The 18529-nt window shown below is 31.9% G+C and overlaps 1 protein-coding gene across 1 annotated transcript in view; it reads right to left on the bottom strand.

Annotated features, from left to right (window-relative positions):
• The window catches only part of LOC145304534 (histamine H2 receptor-like), a 64713-nt gene that overhangs the window by 36339 nt on the left and 9845 nt on the right, over positions 1-18529 (bottom strand). Inside the window, exons 4-5 of the mRNA XM_080146439.1 lie at positions 1869-1943; positions 1459-1537 (exon numbers count right to left, since the gene is read on the bottom strand). Coding sequence (XP_080002565.1) covers positions 1459-1537; positions 1869-1943 — 154 coding nt within the window. The remainder of the gene's footprint in view (positions 1-1458; positions 1538-1868; positions 1944-18529) is intronic.

Here is an 18529-nt window from a genome sequence, read left to right on the forward strand (position 1 = left end):
AGAAGTGGGAAAGAAAACCCCTATAAAAGAGATGGATAATCCCTCATTTTTTTGACGTTACATGGCTGAGTTTTAAGACACAAGAATGATTTGTTTATTGGGAAATTTTTCACTTAGAACTGTTTGTCGTAATCCTGGTTCCTTGTTACTTCCAATGAAACAAGTTTACACCTCGAGTTTACCAAGACAAAAAGAGAAGTTTTTACTCCTGTTCTCCGTAAAGTTTTGTTTTAGTGTTAGTCGAATGTGCTTATTAAGTCAAACTGATCATATTTATCGCCATTCCATAGTATACATTTAGTCAAAATAAGAACAGTTTGACTTATTTAGCGCGTTTGATGCGGTAATCTTCTTTAAATTTTCCATTATTTCTAGTTTTTCTGTTATATACATTAGCATAAATATGCAGTACTGCAATTATAGTATGTGGATGTGAACAGGGAGGGAGGGGACATTGGGCTGTGTGTTACACTAGTTCCCAAAGTTTTATAATAATAACGCTTTCTTATTCGTTGGCACAACAACTTTGGTGGTTCTATAAATGAATTTTGATTTGTTGTTTTATTAATTTGGGTGTCCAAACGTTTCATTCACTAATTGTAATCTACAAAAGGGATAAATTTGTGTATCATGATTGGTGTTGTACTTTAATTTATCTGCCATTGTCTTATCCCTTTACATTCCTGGAAAGTGTATAATGACTGCGTAAGATAATAAGACAACGGCATTTTATTGTCTATAGTTGAAATTCAGGGATCTAAAGGGATAAGACAACGGCTGATAAACTAATGTACATTTGCAATTATGATACACAAAAAAACTACCACTTCTGTAAATTACAATTAGTGGTTGAAATATTTGTACAGAGACACTCAACTTGATGTACAAACCAATCAAAATTCTATAAAAGTTCCCAAAGTAGTTCAAACTAAAAAGAAAATGTTCTTAAAAAACCTTGGGGACTAGTGTGTAATAAACAGACCAATGTCTACTCCTTCCCTGGTCCAAATTAGACAGTACATACAGTATTTAGATCATATTTCTTATGAAAAAAGTTATAAAAACTGCATTTCTATACATATTGGACATGGAGATTAAATAATATTTAATACCTTCATACAAAAGAGTTATGACTGGTATATAGATGGACAGACAGATATACAGATAAATATAAAGACTGGCATGAAAATATAGATAGATAGATAGACAGACAGAATTTAATAGGACAGAAAATGAATATACATAATTTAGAAACTAGTAATAGAAAAGTTGTATTAGCCAAAGAGTTATACTAAATGATGCTCCATATAAATAAGAATGTTGACAAGAAGTTTCAGCCGTCTGTCTTTTATAGGAGCTGAGAAATTCACGTTTCCCCCATAACGTTTCTTACGGACATACGGACAGACACAGTAAATTATAGAGTAGCTTCGCTACTAAAAATAGGTATATACTTACTGTAGAAACTGTAACTAATAATAGAAAAGTAGTTTCAACTAGAGAACACTTTGATATGGCTTGACAATTAAATATGGATCTGGAAAATATTAAAAGCACTATAAAAATTGTAACTAAACAAAGTGTCTAAAAAATCAGCCATGTGACATCATAAAAATGAGGGAGATGAGAGGAGAAGTGGGAAAGAAAACCCATAAAAAAGAGATGGCTGATTTTTTAGACACTTTGTACAGTTACATAAAAATTTACCAAAAATGGGTATGTTCCTCAAGTTTTTTAGGGTTATTTTAAAACAATTAGAAGTAGCTATGTTTATAAAAAAATCCTTTTTTTTAATGTTTCAAAAAATATGAATTGACTGTTTGTACTTTTGTATAATTTGTTTAACTTTATTATAATGCTTTAATTTCCTGGCCATAGGTAGAAGAATGGCTGCCCTTGCACAGTCTATCAATGCTTGGTGGATTATTAGCCCCTGGCTCCACCTAAATAGATAATATAGATAGATAGATAGATAATCTTGCATAGTCTATCAATGCTTGGTGGATTATTAGCCCCTGGCTCCATCTAAATAGATAATAATATAGATAGATAGATAATCTTGCACAGTCTATCAATACTTGGTGGATTATTAGCCCCTGACTCCATCCAAATAGATAATATAGATAGATAGAAAATCTTGCATAGTCTATCAATACTTGGTGGATTATTAGCCCCTGACTCCACCTAAATAGATAATATAGATAGATAGAAAATCTTGCATAGTCTATCAATACTTGGTGGATTATTAGCCCCTGACTCCACCTAAATAGATAATATAGATAGATAGATAATCTTGCACAGTCTATCAATGCTTGGTGGATTATTAGCCCCTGACTCCACCTAAATAGATAATATAGATAGATAGATAATCTTGCACAGTCTATCAATACTTGGTGGATTATTAGCCCCTGACTCCACCTAAATAGATAATATAGATAGATAGATAGATAATCATGCATAGTCTATCAATACTTGGTGGATTATTAGCCCCTGGCTCCATCTAAATAGATAATATAGATAGATAGATAGATAATCTTGCATAGTCTATCAATGCTTGGTGGATTATTAGCCCCTGGCTCCATCTAAATAGATAATATAGATAGATAGATAAGACAATGGCCGATAAATATATGTACATACCCAATGATGATACACAAAACTACCCCGATTGTAGATTTATTGTTTGGACAGTCAACTTAATGAACCAACCAACTTTAATTCAATAAAAGTCCCCAAAGTTGTTAAACCAACTAATAAGAAAACTTTCCAATGTCCCCTCCCTCCCCGATTGATCTAACTTGTTACTCTTTTTATATTGATGAAAAACACCATATATATAAATATAATGTAATTATAAGAATAATTAAGAAATTGATTAATGTCTAAAAAGGATAATTATGTATCCAAAAACAGCGCAGCAACACTAGGTTACATTTTTTTGTTAAGAAATGTACAGAAGAGTTTATTTTTCATATTTAGTGCTTTTGACCCCCCAACCCCCTCCTTCATATTTATTTTCTTATCCCCTAAATGTACTAACCCTAAAGGGCTGTTCTTATCTTTACTTAACCTAACCTAATATAGAATAAGCAAAAAAAAAATTCTTTAAAAATTAAAGAGAAAAATAGCAGGAAGGGAGGAGACATTAGACTGTAAATTACACTAGTACTAAAGTTTTATAGCTATTCATTGGGTCACATACTTTGGGTACTTTTATAAAATTTTGAATGTTTAGTTCCAATCTAGTAGCGTCCAAACATTTCAACCATTTATTTGATTTGTCAGAAGAGGTAATTTTGTTGATAATCATTGGGGGAAGTAAATCAATTTGGTTTTTGCATAACTATCCCAAGGAAAATAGAAAACATGAACTAATCTTCTTCCCGAACCTTATATACCTTTTGTATAGATACATCACTCCCTCATTACAGGTGATTTTCAAAGACCCAATTGGCACCAGGTCGTGGCGATGGGGAGATAAAGTTATTTAACCCCTTCCCCCCCTCTAGTGTTTTACTGTAATGGGTAGCATAATATTGTTAGAGGACAATCTAACTTACAATGTATTCTGACTTTCAGGGCAAAATTTGATGAAGTAATTAAAATTATGATTAAGTTTAATCAATCGTTCATTATCCAATCCCTTTATCTCTGATTAAAGATAGAGAAATCAATTAATCTTTGTAATTATATTTTATTCTGTGTTGCAACACAAGTCAAACTGCCATCCAACCGTACGTAGCTTTGTCCAGAGAGAGAAAGAGAGAGGAGACAATGAGCTGTTTAATACACTAGTCCCCAAAGTTTTACAATAACTTCTTTAGATTAGAATTAGTCGTTGAAACGTTTGAACACTCAACTTAATACACCTTAATACTCTCTTACTTGTACCTTTTAAACTTGCATACTGAAATACTGGACATATGTCTTCCCGACTTTCTTTCAAATAATTATTCTATTTTTTATAAGATCATTGCACTAAGTGCCTAGCAGAGCACAGAACCACCCCACACGCCCTTATTTTGAAATAGATCCAAATAAAGTTAGACGTTAGTTTTCTTATGTTTTCTTTGGGTTAGGTTAGGTTATTTTTGGTAAAGGGCACCGCATGTTCTGACCCTGCAGGGCTTAGACACCCAACAGGGGTTAGACAATAGAATGAATAAAAACCCCTCTCATTTCTATTTATTTCAATATAAATGGAAGGGTGTTTCTTTGCTCGCTTGGCACTCGAGAAGAAGTACCTTCTTAATACTTATATTGATTGTGAGAATTTCTAATAATTTCTAAGAACTTTATTAGCAATTCTACTTTACAATTATGAGTTGTCCTTCTTACTTAAAAACTTGTTTATTTAGGCGGTTTATTTAGTTTCAAATGGTACAATTTGCTGACTTAATTTAATAAAGATGTCAATTTAAGAAAAAAGGTATTTTTTTGCTTGTTTTCCGTAAAGATGTGTGTTATCATTTAGTCAAATGCGCTTATTAGGTCAAACTGTTCTTAACTTTGATCAAATATATATGTAATATTAATAATTAAGATTAGTTTGACTTAATAAGCACATTTGACTAAACGCAAACACTATAAGACACAACTTTATGGAAATAGGCGAAAAAATTACTGTTTTTTTTTCTTTTTTATATATTATACTTTAGTTCTTATATTTATCTTCTATCTGCATATGTAAACATTATCCTCCTATACATATATTTTCTTACTTTTTATCAGAGAGGGAGGGGACATTAAGCTGTTTATCACACTTTTAGTCCCCATAGTTTTATAATACTGTTTACTATTAGTTTTTTTAACAACTTTAGGGACTTTTAATCAATTTTGATTGTTTGTAAAGAGTGTTCAAACATTTAAACCATTTATTACAATCTAAAGAAGGGGTTACTTTGTGTATCATCATTGGGGATGTACATCAATTTATCGGCCATTGTCTTATCCCTTTAGATCTCTGCTATTTATGCATACACTGTTTACATACAATGACAACATCCAATATTGAGAGTCTTAACAAATCAAACAACTAAAATTAACATTTTGAAGCTGAAAAATTGTAAAAATGTTAAATTCATGGTGGTTCAACTGCTTTTTTGCAAAGGCATTTGTCTTTAAAGAAATTATTAAAGATATAATACTCTAGTACTTAAAAGGAGGAAATGCCATTTTAACAAAGTACCATTGTGCCTAAAAGTGATAGGAATCACTATTTAATAGAAATGAAGAGAGAGAGAGAGAGCATTTATTTTTTTTAATTGGTGGACTAACCGAATACTTGATGACTTTTTTACATATAAATAGGGATATTATTTTAGAACCCATTATACCTACAAAATAGTTACAAGGTTTTAAGTGCCAATATGTATAAAAGTTACAGATATCACCTTTTCAAATGAAATTTATGGTATTATCTTTTAAAAAGTAATAACCTTGTACAATGTACAACAAACTTCGTATAAGAAGTAATGGATGTAGAATATACGTGAAATGTTAATACAGGAGAAAAATTGTCGTCAATTTAGGTTGCAATTTCCCCTTGCTTTTATTGATCGGGCCGTTTATTCAGTATGAGGGGACGGGATGAGGTAAATAAGGGGGATGGGGGAGAGCGTTATTTTAGCCTGCTACAGACTTCACTTTATTAAAGAACATGAAAATCGAGTGTAATATCCAAGTAATTATAAATCCATGGAAGAAGTTCTAAAGTTTCTGTGTAAACATTAGTTAACCAACTAGTTATTTATAACTCAACAACACTTCTCTCAGGAATGTGAGTTTGAAATCACTGTAAAAACCAACTAGTTAGTTTTAACTCAACAACACTTCTCTCCGGAATGTGAGTTTGAAATCACTGTAAAAACCTAACTAGTTATTTATAACTCAACAACACTTCTCTCCGGAATGTTAGTTTGAATCACTGTAAATACCTGTTCAAATTAAACATAAGTTAACCAACTAAATGTGAGTTTGAAATTACCGTAAATACCTAAAGGAAAATTACACATCAACACTTTTATACCAATATTTTATCAAGTAATATTGTTAATCACACTTTGGGTTGTACATCAAGATATAATTTATGTGGTTTTATAAGGGTTGGAGGGATCTTACTTAGACTGTATTTTACACTGGTACCTCATTAGTTAAATTAAAACTTTGGGTACTTTTATCTTGATTTGTTATTTCAAACTTTATGCATGAATACATTTCAACTAATAATTTTAACCAGTAATTATTAATTATACTTTGGGTTGAACATAAAATTTATTCCTTAACCCATTAGTGCCGAACTTCCCCCCTGTCGTCAGAATCACTTGAAATTTTAAACACAGCTTCCTTAAGGGATTGTAAGACATTTGTATTTTTAGATTTTTTGATTTGTGGCATACCAAAGAAGTTTTTTTTTTGCGTCGTTTCCGACGCATTCGGACTAATCATTTTTCCCATGCGTCTATTATGTACCATATCGGACTAATCATCTTAGGCTTTTACTGTATAATCTATTAGTTGCTTCGCCCCTAACCTCCAGGTTGGGTGGGGAATGTCAGAAAAATAGCATAAAACCATATAAAGATATTTATAAAGCTTTCCTGATAAGTAAAACCAGTTCAGACCCGAAATTTCTATAATCTTTAGCTTCAGACAAAAACCTTACTACTTTATGGTATGGAACACTATACTAGCAGCCGCTTCGCCCCTAGAGGCATCCAGGGACCCTTGGGTTTGGGGGGAGTCAAACCCCCTTTTTCAATCACAGTTTTTAAAGAAAATTTTTTAAAAAATAATGAGAGGGGTTTATTATTTTCTAGGGGTGATTTCTTCTAGAGCGGTTGTGGTACTCTCCCCCAAAATAGTTATAAACCTTACCCTGTCCTATGAGAAGCTAAAATGTAAAGGAGAACCATATCGGTTCAGTGGTTAGTGAGATCCCTTAGTACACACAGACACATGTATGTAGAATGTATTTAGATCCTGTTACTTTATTAAAAGGATACATAACACAGATACTCTACAATCAGTGTCTGTCTGTACGTCCATTCGTCTGTATAAAACAATTCAGAGCTGGATCTTTAAATCGTTTTTATAGTGCGCTGAATCGGGGCGATTCAGAGGTGATTTGTAGGTGCGCTGGTGGTTAGCCACAGCGCGCCTATAAAACATTGATATTTAAAAGATTACATACTTTATTACATAAGCCATGTCAGTAAGGCATTTTATGTAAAATTCCGTGTCAGCATGGTATTTTATATAAAACATTAATATATAATTTATTTTAAAAATAACTATAAAAATGTTTTCACAATAGTTTTGCAATAAAATATTAAAGTAATTAAAAAAAAATATTTATTTATTAAATAAATCACCCCGATTTAAACCGGCAATGCCACTCGGTGAGTGGCGTTGCCGCGCCGGGCCCGCGCCACTGCCCGATTCAAATCGCCCATGCAAATTCGATTTAAAGATTGATATTAATAATTTGATGGTGCGCCAAATGAATCGCCCCGGTTTAAATCACCTATAAACGATTTAAAGATCGAGCTCAGAATATAATTATTTGGTACTAGTGGCTACGCCCCTAGAGGCCTTTAGGGGCACTTGAGATGGGGAGAGGTCATTGAATTCTACAACAATATTTTTTTATTTTAGATTTAAAAAGAATTAATTTCATTAAGTTCATTCTATTTTTTCTTGTGTTGGGGGTCTTTTTTAAGTGGCGATTTCTCTTTGGAGGGTGGTGGTACTCTCCCCCAAAATATTTATAAACCTTACCAGGTTCTATGAGAAGCTACCATGTAAAGGAGAACCATATCGGTTCAGTGGTTAGTGAGATCCCTTGGTACACAACACACAGACACATGTAGAAAGTATATCCTGTTACTTTATTAAAAGGATACATAACACAGATACTCTACAATCAGTGCCTGTCTGTACGTCCATTCGTCTGTATGAAACAATTCAGAATATAATTATTTAGTACTAGTGGCTACGCCCCTAGAGGCCTTTAGGAGCACTTGAGATGGGGAGAGGTCATTGAATTCAACAACAATATTTTTTATTTAAAAAGAATTAATTTCATTAAGTTAATTCTATTTTTTCTTGTGTTGGGGGGTCTTTTTCAAGGGGCGATTTCTCTTTGGAGGGTGGAGGTAACCTCCCCAAAAATAGTTGTAAACCTTCCTAGTACCTATGAGAAGCTACAAAGAAAAAAAAGAAGCATATCAGTTAAGCAGATACACAGATAGATACCCTTTCACTTTATTACAATGTTTAGCAAAGAAATATGATTTTGTCGACAATTATATTGAACAACCCAATACATGACAATCCCTCAACCCCCCCCCCCCAGTCCCTGTTAATCCTTAAAGTTTTATAATAACTTTTTCTTATTTGTTGTCTTACCAACTGTGGGGAATTGTATTTGTATTTTGATTGGTTGGTTTATTAAGTGTCCAAATGTTTCAACCAAATGTAATCTACAGAAAGATTTTATGGTATAATATCCCTGAGAAAGTACATCAATTTATCGGCCATTGACTTACTATTTTAGATCCCTAACCAATACATTTCTTAGTTGTAGCGTAGTTGTTAATTATTTGGATGCAATTATATATATACAGGCGGACGGATGTACAGACCATAATTGTAGAGTATTTGCGCTATTTTTATGAATATATTAACAGCTAGGCTGCAATAAAAATTACGGAAGTATAAACATATTTACAGTCTTTGGTTGTAATTTTGGATATATAGACAGACATACATACATTCCCTAGTTGTAAGGTAGCTATTATTTATTTGGATGCAATTATGGAAATACAGACAGGTGGACGTACAGCTAGACAGACCCTAGTTGTAGATTATCTGCGCTACTACTTTTATATTCTTAAAATAAAGTAACATGTTATTGTATGTCTTTGTGTGTGTACCAAAGGACCTTGCTAACCACTGAACCTATATGGTGCTCCGTTACATGGTAGCTTCTACTAGGTCCTGGTAAGGTTTATAACTATTTTGAAGGAGGGTACCACCACCATCCCTTAAGAGAAATCATCCCTAGAAAATAAAAAAAAACAAAATAAAAAAAAAAAACTTTTTCTTAAAAAAATTGTAATTGAAAGAGGGGATTTGACTCCCCCTGCAATCTAAGGGGCCCTAGATGCCTCTAGGGGCGTAGCCGCTGCTTGTTTGTATTCCATACTATAAAGTAGTAAGGTTTTTTGGCTCAAGCCAAAGATTACAGAAATTGAAGGTCTGAATTGGTTTTACTTATCAGGGAAGCTTTATAAATACCTTGGGATGGTTTTAGGCTATTTTCCTGACATCCCCAACACGTCCTAAAGGTTAGGGGCGTAGCAACTAGTACATTCTAGGAGATTATACAGTAAAATCCTAAAATGATTAGTCCTATAAGGTCAAAAAGGACGCAATGGCTAAAATGATTAGTCCGAATGCGTCGAATACGACGCACAACAATTTATCAAAAAAAAGTATGTAAACTAACTAAAATTAAAGAAAACTTAGCAGAAACTAAAAATATATAACAAATGCTATAATTAATTATAAAAAAGTATGTTTTAATTCTTTAAAAGAAAAAAGTTAGACCTGGTGTGGAAATTTTTTCCTATTTTTTCCACCTCTGCCATGAAAATATGATTTCATCTGGCCATCGAATTAAGTGAGAGGCCAAGCAATGTAGAGGACAAAACTTGAAGCTCTATTCAGTTATTTACAAACATTTAAAAAGGACAGGATTAAAAAATAGAGTGATAGTATAGGTTTGAATTTGTGCGTCGTTTAAGACCCTATTGTCATTAATGGGTTAAGATCCCTTTGTTCTTTTCATGTTTTAAACTCATTTTCAAGTGATAAATAGGAGTGTGACATCACTTCTCGAAAAAAATATAGAATCGTCAAAATCATAATACAATATTTTAAATATGTTTTTGCCAATCTCTAAATAATAAATAATTTCATAAACATAACATATATAGTGTTAAGATTGTATTAGTTAACATTACTGAAAAAAGTTTTAATTCAGCTAGTGCTGTTTATGTTTCCACGGAATACAAGATATAGTAGAAAAAAGTAAAAGGTTGACAGATTATTTACAAAGCAAACAAAAACTAAATGAAATATCTTATTCTAAAGAAAATTTTTGCCTTATTTAATGTAATTGTATTTAAATATTATTATTTTTCTTAGATATTTTTTTTGGGGAGGGGGCTAACGGCATCTTTCCAAAATAGTTAAAAACCTTGAGTAGCTACACTGTAAAGGAGACCCAAATCGGTTCAGCGGTAAGCAAGATCTTTTAGTATACACGGATCCTTTTACTTTTATATCTTTGTACATATAACACAGTGTTAACGTATCATGATATTTATTGTCTATGAGTGTTAGACTATTTCTAAATATTTATCTTTTAAAATATCTGCGAGTGACTGAACATAATTGTTCTTGTTTAATGAACAAAATAAACAAAACTAATAAAGTTTGTCAAAATTAAATAAGCCCAATATTTTGGGCTCTTGTTAAATAATTGAATTATAAAACAAAGAGTATGCTGTTTGTTGTTATTATTCAGGGATCTAAAGGGATAAGACAATGGCCGATAGATTAGTGTACATCCCCCATGATGATACACAAAATTACCCCTTCTGTACATTACAATTGGCGATTGAAACGTTTGAAAACTTAACTTTAAGAAACAACCAATCGAAACTCAATAAAGTCCCCAAAGTTGATAAGCCAAAGAATAAGAAAACGTTGTTATAAAACTTTGGGGACTAGTGTAATAAACAACCCATTGTCCCCCCCCTCTCTCTCTCTCTGGTTATTATTACTGAATGAAATTATCTTTGTCCTATCTAACCTTTCTTATTAATTAGCCCCGTCATTTTTCCTACAAGCCCCTAGTGGAACTTATATACTCCTCCCACCACACCCCCATGGCATATCTTTTAAATGAAGTAGAAAGTTGTTAGTATGTGTCTCAAATGATCTCGTAAACAGACGTTGACTAGAATAGGTTTTACACTATTTATGACCACTCCCACTTAAATATTGCTTAAGGCAAACAACTTTGAAAAATTAGTAATAGTTATTTCTCGCATCGTATTATAAACGGCTTTCCGCGGATATAAAATGTACAGTTATAAGATTAAAACTAGTTTTTTTAGCCCCGAGGTGCCAAAGGCACCGGCTAAAAAAACTGGTTTTAATCTTATGATTGTACATTTTTATATTCGTAGAAAGCTGGATATAATACGATGCTAGACATGGTTTTTTCGTATGGATGAGAACCGGTTCCTATCCACCGGATTCGAATGAATACGAGAAAAAAAATATTTGTTTAAGAATGTAAGAAAAAACGTAATATTATAATCAACAACAAAAATACTTAAAATGATCATTTAAAATGAGGACACCATTAAAACTTAAAGTCATCAAATGAAGCTATTAATGAAAACCCTAGTCAAAGCAGGAAGAGAGGGAACAATAGACAGTAAATTATACTAGTACCCAAAGTTTAATTATCACGTTCTCTCATTCGTTGAATCAAAAACTTTGGGCGCTTTATTGGCTCAAACTAGCAATAGCAAAACATTTCAACAAACAATTTAAGCCATTGAAGGGGAAATATTGTTTATAAAAAACAACATTGGGGGTGTACACCAATTTATCTTCTATTGTCTTATTTCTTAACATTCCAGAGTAAAATATAATTTGTTTTTTGATTTTCTACCCGACGTGAAATAAATATTTGTTTTTGGATTGATGCGAGAAATAAACTTGGTATAACCCCCCATACCGACGTGTGGACCACTAAACCCCCTCCATATCACAGGCTTTTCTACATTGAGAGTTGTTCTGTCTGTCGGATCAGTAATATTTGACATAAAATCACTTCACATAAATTCATTTCACATAAAACGTTTCACATAAAGTATCATTTGACATAAACTCATTTGACATAAAGGTACATTTGACATAAAAACGTTTTACATAAAATCATTTCACATAAAGGTACATTTGGCATAAAGGTACATTTCACATTAAGGTACACTTGACATAAAGGTACATTTCACATAAAGGTACACTTGACATAAAGGTACATTTAGCATAAAGGTACACTTGACATAAAGGTACATTTGACATAAAGGTACATCTCACATAAAGGTACACTTGACATAAAGGTACATTTGACATAAAGGTACATTCCCATATAAATAACCCCTTAAATAGTGGATGTAAATATTCTTTTTTTCTCCCTGAGGTAGTCATTTTTTTCCCTGGTATCTCATTTATTTCCTAGTATTATTTTTTCCCCGAGCATGGCAACCGGTGAACAGAATCTCAGTTCTGCACCACAAGCCTTGCACGACTGAAGTTCCCATGTCTATACAGTCATATTTATATGAAAATATTTTTAGAAGATTTTTGAATTTTTTTTTTTGAAGATTTTAGAAATTTTTAATTATTATTAAAAGAAAGCAAAATTACCTTGGGGAAAATCTTCAAAAAAAAATTCAAAAATCTTCTAAAAATATTTTCATATAAATATGACTGTATAGAAATGGGAACTTCAGTCGTGCAAGGCTTGTGGTGCAGAACTGAGATTCTGTTCACCGGTTGCCATGCTCGGGGAAAAAAATGACAACCTCGGGTATACTTTGAAATGTATCTTTATGTGAAACGTTTTATGCCAAGTGTACTTTTATGTCAAATGTACCTTTATGTTAAATGTACCTTTATGTCAAATGTACCTTTATGTGAAACGTTTTTATGTGAATTGTACCTTAATGGCAAATGTTTTTATGTCAAATGTACCTTTATGTGAAGTGATTTTATGCCAAATGTTTTATGTGAAATGAATTTATGTCAAATGATATTATGTCAAATATTACTGTCTGTCAGTCCGTCCGTCTGTATGTCCGTCGGATATTCAACATTCAGAAATCATAGCATTTCTATAATAGTAACTATAAAGTCCGTACGTCTGTTTTAAAATTTATGAATTTTTAGCTTTTTTTTTGACAACAATCTATTATATGATATTATGTTCCTCAACACTTGATTTTTTGAAATATTGATTCCTAGGATAAGTAAGTATACCATTGACAATATTAAGAATCCTGTCTTAGAGCAATTTAATGCAGGGCCTTTAAGGAATAAGACAATGGCTGATCAATTAATGTACATCTTCAATGATGATACACAAATTTACCCCTTCTGTAGATTATAATTAGTGGTTGTAACGTTTGAACAAACAACTTAATCATCCAAATAATAAAATTTCAAAGTCTTCAAAGTTGTTCAGCTAACGAATAAGAAAACGATATTATAAAATTTTGGGGACTTGTTTAATAATCCCCTTCATGGTTTGGTCTACTTTCTGTTGAAAGTAAATTTCCATAAACTGCTCTTCTCTGCCATAAATATTTAAATAGTTTCTTTTAAAATTTTATATAAGAACACACAGCTTCACCCCAAGCATCTAGGTGCTTTTTCCGCAACGTAACCTTTTTTTTATTTGGGGGGAGGAGTTATTTTTTCTTTTGGGTCATATCTCATAACTTATACTAAACTTCCCTAAAAGCTTGTAAACTTGTTTTTAGCGTAGTTAATCTATAAAAAGGGCATTTCAGTACGTCTGTATTTCAGTATAAATGAAGTAAGTATGTTAGTTAAAATTCAATATTCTTACTTAGCTTTGTTAGTATTTTATTTTAGTGGTGGGGAAATTTATAACTAAATATAGAGCCATGCTACTTGTGAATATTATTATCCTTGTATATATTAGTGGTAGGGAAGTTATAACTAAATATAGGGCCAGGCTATTTGTGGTTATTATCATCCTTGTTTATATTAGTGGTAGGGAAGTTATAACTAAATATAGGGCCAGGCTATTTGTGGTTATTATCATCCTTGTTTATATTAGTGGTAGGGAAATTTATAACTAAATATAGGACCAGGCTACTTGTGAATATTGTCATCCTTCTTTATATTAGTGGTAAGGAAATTAATAAATATAGGGCCAGGCTATTTGTGGTTATTATCATCCTTGTTTATATTAGTGGTAGGGAAATTTATAACTAAATATAGGACCAGGCTACTTGTGAATATTGTCATCCTTCTTTATATTAGTGGTAAGGAAATTAATAAATATAGGGCCAGGCTATTTGTGGTTATTATCATCCTTGTTTATATTAGTGGTAGGGAAATTTATAACTAAATATAGGACCAGGCTACTTGTGAATATTGTCATCCTTCTTTATATTAGTGGTAAGGAAATTAATAAATATAGGGCCAGGCTATTTGTGGATATTATCATCCTTGTTTATATTAGTGGTAGGGAAATTTATAACTAAATATAGGACCAGGCTACTTGTGAATATTGTCATCCTTCTTTATATTAGTGGTAAGGAAATTAATAAATATAGGGCCAGGCTATTTGTGGATATTATCATCCTTGTTTATATTAGTGGTAGGGAAATTTATAACTAAATATAGAGCCATGCTACTTGTGAATATTATTATCCTTGTATATATTAGTGGTAGGGAAGTTATAACTAAATATAGGGCCAGGCTATTTGTGGTTATTATCATCCTTGTTTATATTAGTGGTAGGGAAATTTATAACTAAATATAGGACCAGGCTACTTGTGAATATTGTCATCCTTCTTTATATTAGTGGTAAGGAAATTAATAAATATAGGGCCAGGCTATTTGTGGTTATTATCATCCTTGTTTATATTAGTGGTAGGGAAATTTATAACTAAATATAGGACCAGGCTACTTGTGAATATTGTCATCCTTCTTTATATTAGTGGTAAGGAAATTAATAAATATAGGGCCAGGCTATTTGTGGTTATTATCATCCTTGTTTATATTAGTGGTAGGGAAATTTATAACTAAATATAGGACCAGGCTACTTGTGAATATTGTCATCCTTCTTTATATTAGTGGTAAGGAAATTAATAAATATAGGGCCAGGCTATTTGTGGTTATTATCATCCTTGTTTATATTAGTGGTAGGGAAATTTATAACTAAATATAGGACCAGGCTACTTGTGAATATTGTCATCCTTCTTTATATTAGTGGTAAGGAAATTAATAAATATAGGGCCAGGCTATTTGTGGTTATTATCATCCTTGTTTATATTAGTGGTAGGGAAATTTATAACTAAATATAGGACCAGGCTACTTGTGAATATTGTCATCCTTCTTTATATTAGTGGTAAGGAAATTAATAAATATAGGGCCAGGCTATTTGTGGATATTATCATCCTTGTTTATATTAGTGGTAGGGAAATTTATAACTAAATATAGGGCCAGGCTATTTGTGGATATTATCATCCTTGTTTATATTTGTGGTAGGGAATTTATAACTAAATATAGGGCCAGGCTACTTGTGGATATTATCATCCTTGTTTATATTAGTGGTAGGGAAATTTATAACTAAATACAGGGCCAGGCTACTTGTGGATATTATCATCCTTGTTTATATTAGTGGTAGGGAAATTTATAACTAAATATAGGACCAGGCTACTTGTGGATATTATCATCCTTGTTTATATTAGTAGTAGGGAAATTTATAACTAAATATAGGACCAGGCTACTTGTGGATATTATCATCCTTGTTTATATTAGTGGTAGGGAAATTTATAACTAAATATAGGACCAGGCTACTTGTGGATATTATCATCCTTGTTTATATTAGTGGTAGGGAAATTTATAACTAAATATAGGACCAGGCTACTTGTGGATATTATCATCCTTGTTTATATTAGTGGTAGGGAAATTTATAACTAAATATAGGACCAGGCTACTTGTGGATATTATCATCCTTGTTTATATTAGTGGTAGGGAAATTTATAACTAAATATAGGACCAGGCTACTTGTGGATATTATCATCCTTGTTTATATTAGTGGTAGGGAAATTTATAACTAAATATAGGACCAGGCTACTTGTGGATATTATCATCCTTGTTTATATTAGTGGTAGGGAAATTTATAACTAAATATAGGACCAGGCTACTTGTGGATATTATCATCCTTGTTTATATTAGTGGTAGGGAAATTTATAACTAAATATAGGACCAGGCTACTTGTGGATATTATCATCCTTGTTTATATTAGTGGTAGGGAAATTTATAACTAAATATAGGACCAGGCTACTTGTGGATATTATCATCCTTGTTTATATTAGTGGTAGGAAAATTTACAACGCTGTCAAACTAAATGCATTTTTTACAACAAATTAAAACACTCTTTTTAAGGCGGTGAATAGATAGATTGATAGATAGACAAACAGATAGATGAATTGATATATAGATAGATAAATTAATAGATATATGAAACACTGGATAGATGGTAAATGGATAGGTAGATAAATGATAGATATATAAATGGATAGATAGACAAACAATTAGTTAAATTAATAGACAGTAAATAGATAGATAAATAGATAGATAGTGCCTATCAAGAATGACGTAATATTGGCCTACTATTAGTCAATGAAAATGTATACTGACCTTCCATTGCTAATTTAGTCTGTGAATAGGTCCTTTGTATTGTATAACGCTATTTTTTATAGGCTCTATAAAGAGCTACATTGATAGATAAATGGATAGTTAAATTTATAAAAAGTAAATGTATAGATAAATAAGTTAATAGATAGATAAATTAATGAATAGATGAATGTATAAATATATATATACATAGTTAAATGAATAGATAGATAGATAAATCATTGATAGATAAATGGATAGATAGATAAATGAATGGATAGATAAATGGATAGAGAGATAAATGGATAGATATATAAATGCATAGTTAAATGAATAGATAGATAGATAAATCATTGATAGATAAATGGATAGATAGATAAATGGATAGATAGATTAATGGATAGATAGATAAACCAGAAAAAAAAACAATTTCGGATGAAAAACAACAAAAACATTCCAATGATAATGATAAATGACATGTGTAACATCCCTCTAACCGTACAGTGGATCATTCATACCCCCCTCTCCCCCACCCAAACAACCTAAACCAAACTTGTTTCTAGCCACTAATAGAGCTTGCCGGGGGTTTCCCACATTGCAAAATGAGGTAACTGGACAAAGTGTCTAAAAATCAGCCATGTGACGTCATAAAAATGAGGGATTATCCACATTTTTAAAGGGTTTTCTTTCCCACTTCTCCTCTAATCTCCCTCATTATTATGACGTTACATGGCAGATTTTTTGAGACACTTTGTCCTTTTACCAAATGAGTAATTATAACCCCCTTTATTATTAAAATTAGGGGAGGTGAAGGAATAGTTTTCTATATTAACCGCTGCGGGGGGCTCTAATCCTGCAGGGCTACCCAGTACCTAACATAACCTAGCCTAAAGTAATAAACAAAAAAACGAAAAATTAACCCTCCAAAACCCTTCTATGCTCACCTTATTAACCAAAACTAATACAAGCTTAACAATTATCCTATCATATAAAGTAGTAACCTTTTAGTAATGTTGCGAAGGATCTCATTAACCGCTAAACGGTTCTCCTTTACTGTGTAGTATCTTATAGATCCAGGGAAGGTTTATAACCATATTTTTGAAAAAATGACTATTTTTACGTTTATCTTTAAGATTTTAAATTGAAAACGGGGGGGGGGGGCAGGTGGGTCTTCCTTTCCCCTTTAAAATGCCACTAGAGGCTTCCAAGGCGGAGCTGCTAGTGATATATAAAAAAAGATTACAATTAAGGGGGAGGGTTAAAATGTGGTTCATCCACCAATAAAAGAGATGTTACCAAATGATGATGTTAGAATTATTTCCGGACTGCAAATCTATTCCGCAAAACATCATTATAATCAGGGATAAATAACAACTACATTTATGCAGGGATCAAAAGGGATAAGACAATGGCTTATGATGATACAGACAATTACCCCTTCTGTAGATTAAGATTACTGGTTAAAACCTTGAACACTCAACTTAATAAACCAACAATAAAAAATAAGAAAACGTTATTGTAAAATTTTGGGGACTAGTGTAATAAACAACCCATTCTCCCCTCTCTGATTAAAAAAATTCACAACTTTTATTGCGAATTTTGAAATTTGTGAGAAAATTATTTAATTATAGAAACAAAACTATAAAATAATAAGAAATTATACCCTAAAATGAAATTAACTGTGTGTCCGTTTGTAGCATAAGATCTCGCTAATTGCTTGAATATAATTGGTTTTCCATGGAAAGTTTTAACTATTTTGGGGAAGGGTACCTCCAACCCCCAAAGAGATATAGCTTCTTAAAAAACACTTCCCCAAATTATTCTTATTTGTAATAAAAAAACCAGATCTCATAAACGGCTTGAATGATCCAGTTAGAACATAGTTTAACCAATTGTATTCCCCCTAAAGGCTAGGGTCAGAGCCACTAGAATAAAAAAAGAAATAACACAGACTGTTTGCATCAATAATAAATAATATAAAATATTCTACTTTAGGTGCAGTACA

Source organism: Acartia tonsa, chromosome 13 (genome assembly GCF_053477335.1).
Source record: "Acartia tonsa isolate MP-2025a chromosome 13, ASM5347733v1, whole genome shotgun sequence".
In the NCBI taxonomy this organism is placed as follows: domain Eukaryota; kingdom Metazoa; phylum Arthropoda; class Copepoda; order Calanoida; family Acartiidae; genus Acartia; species Acartia tonsa.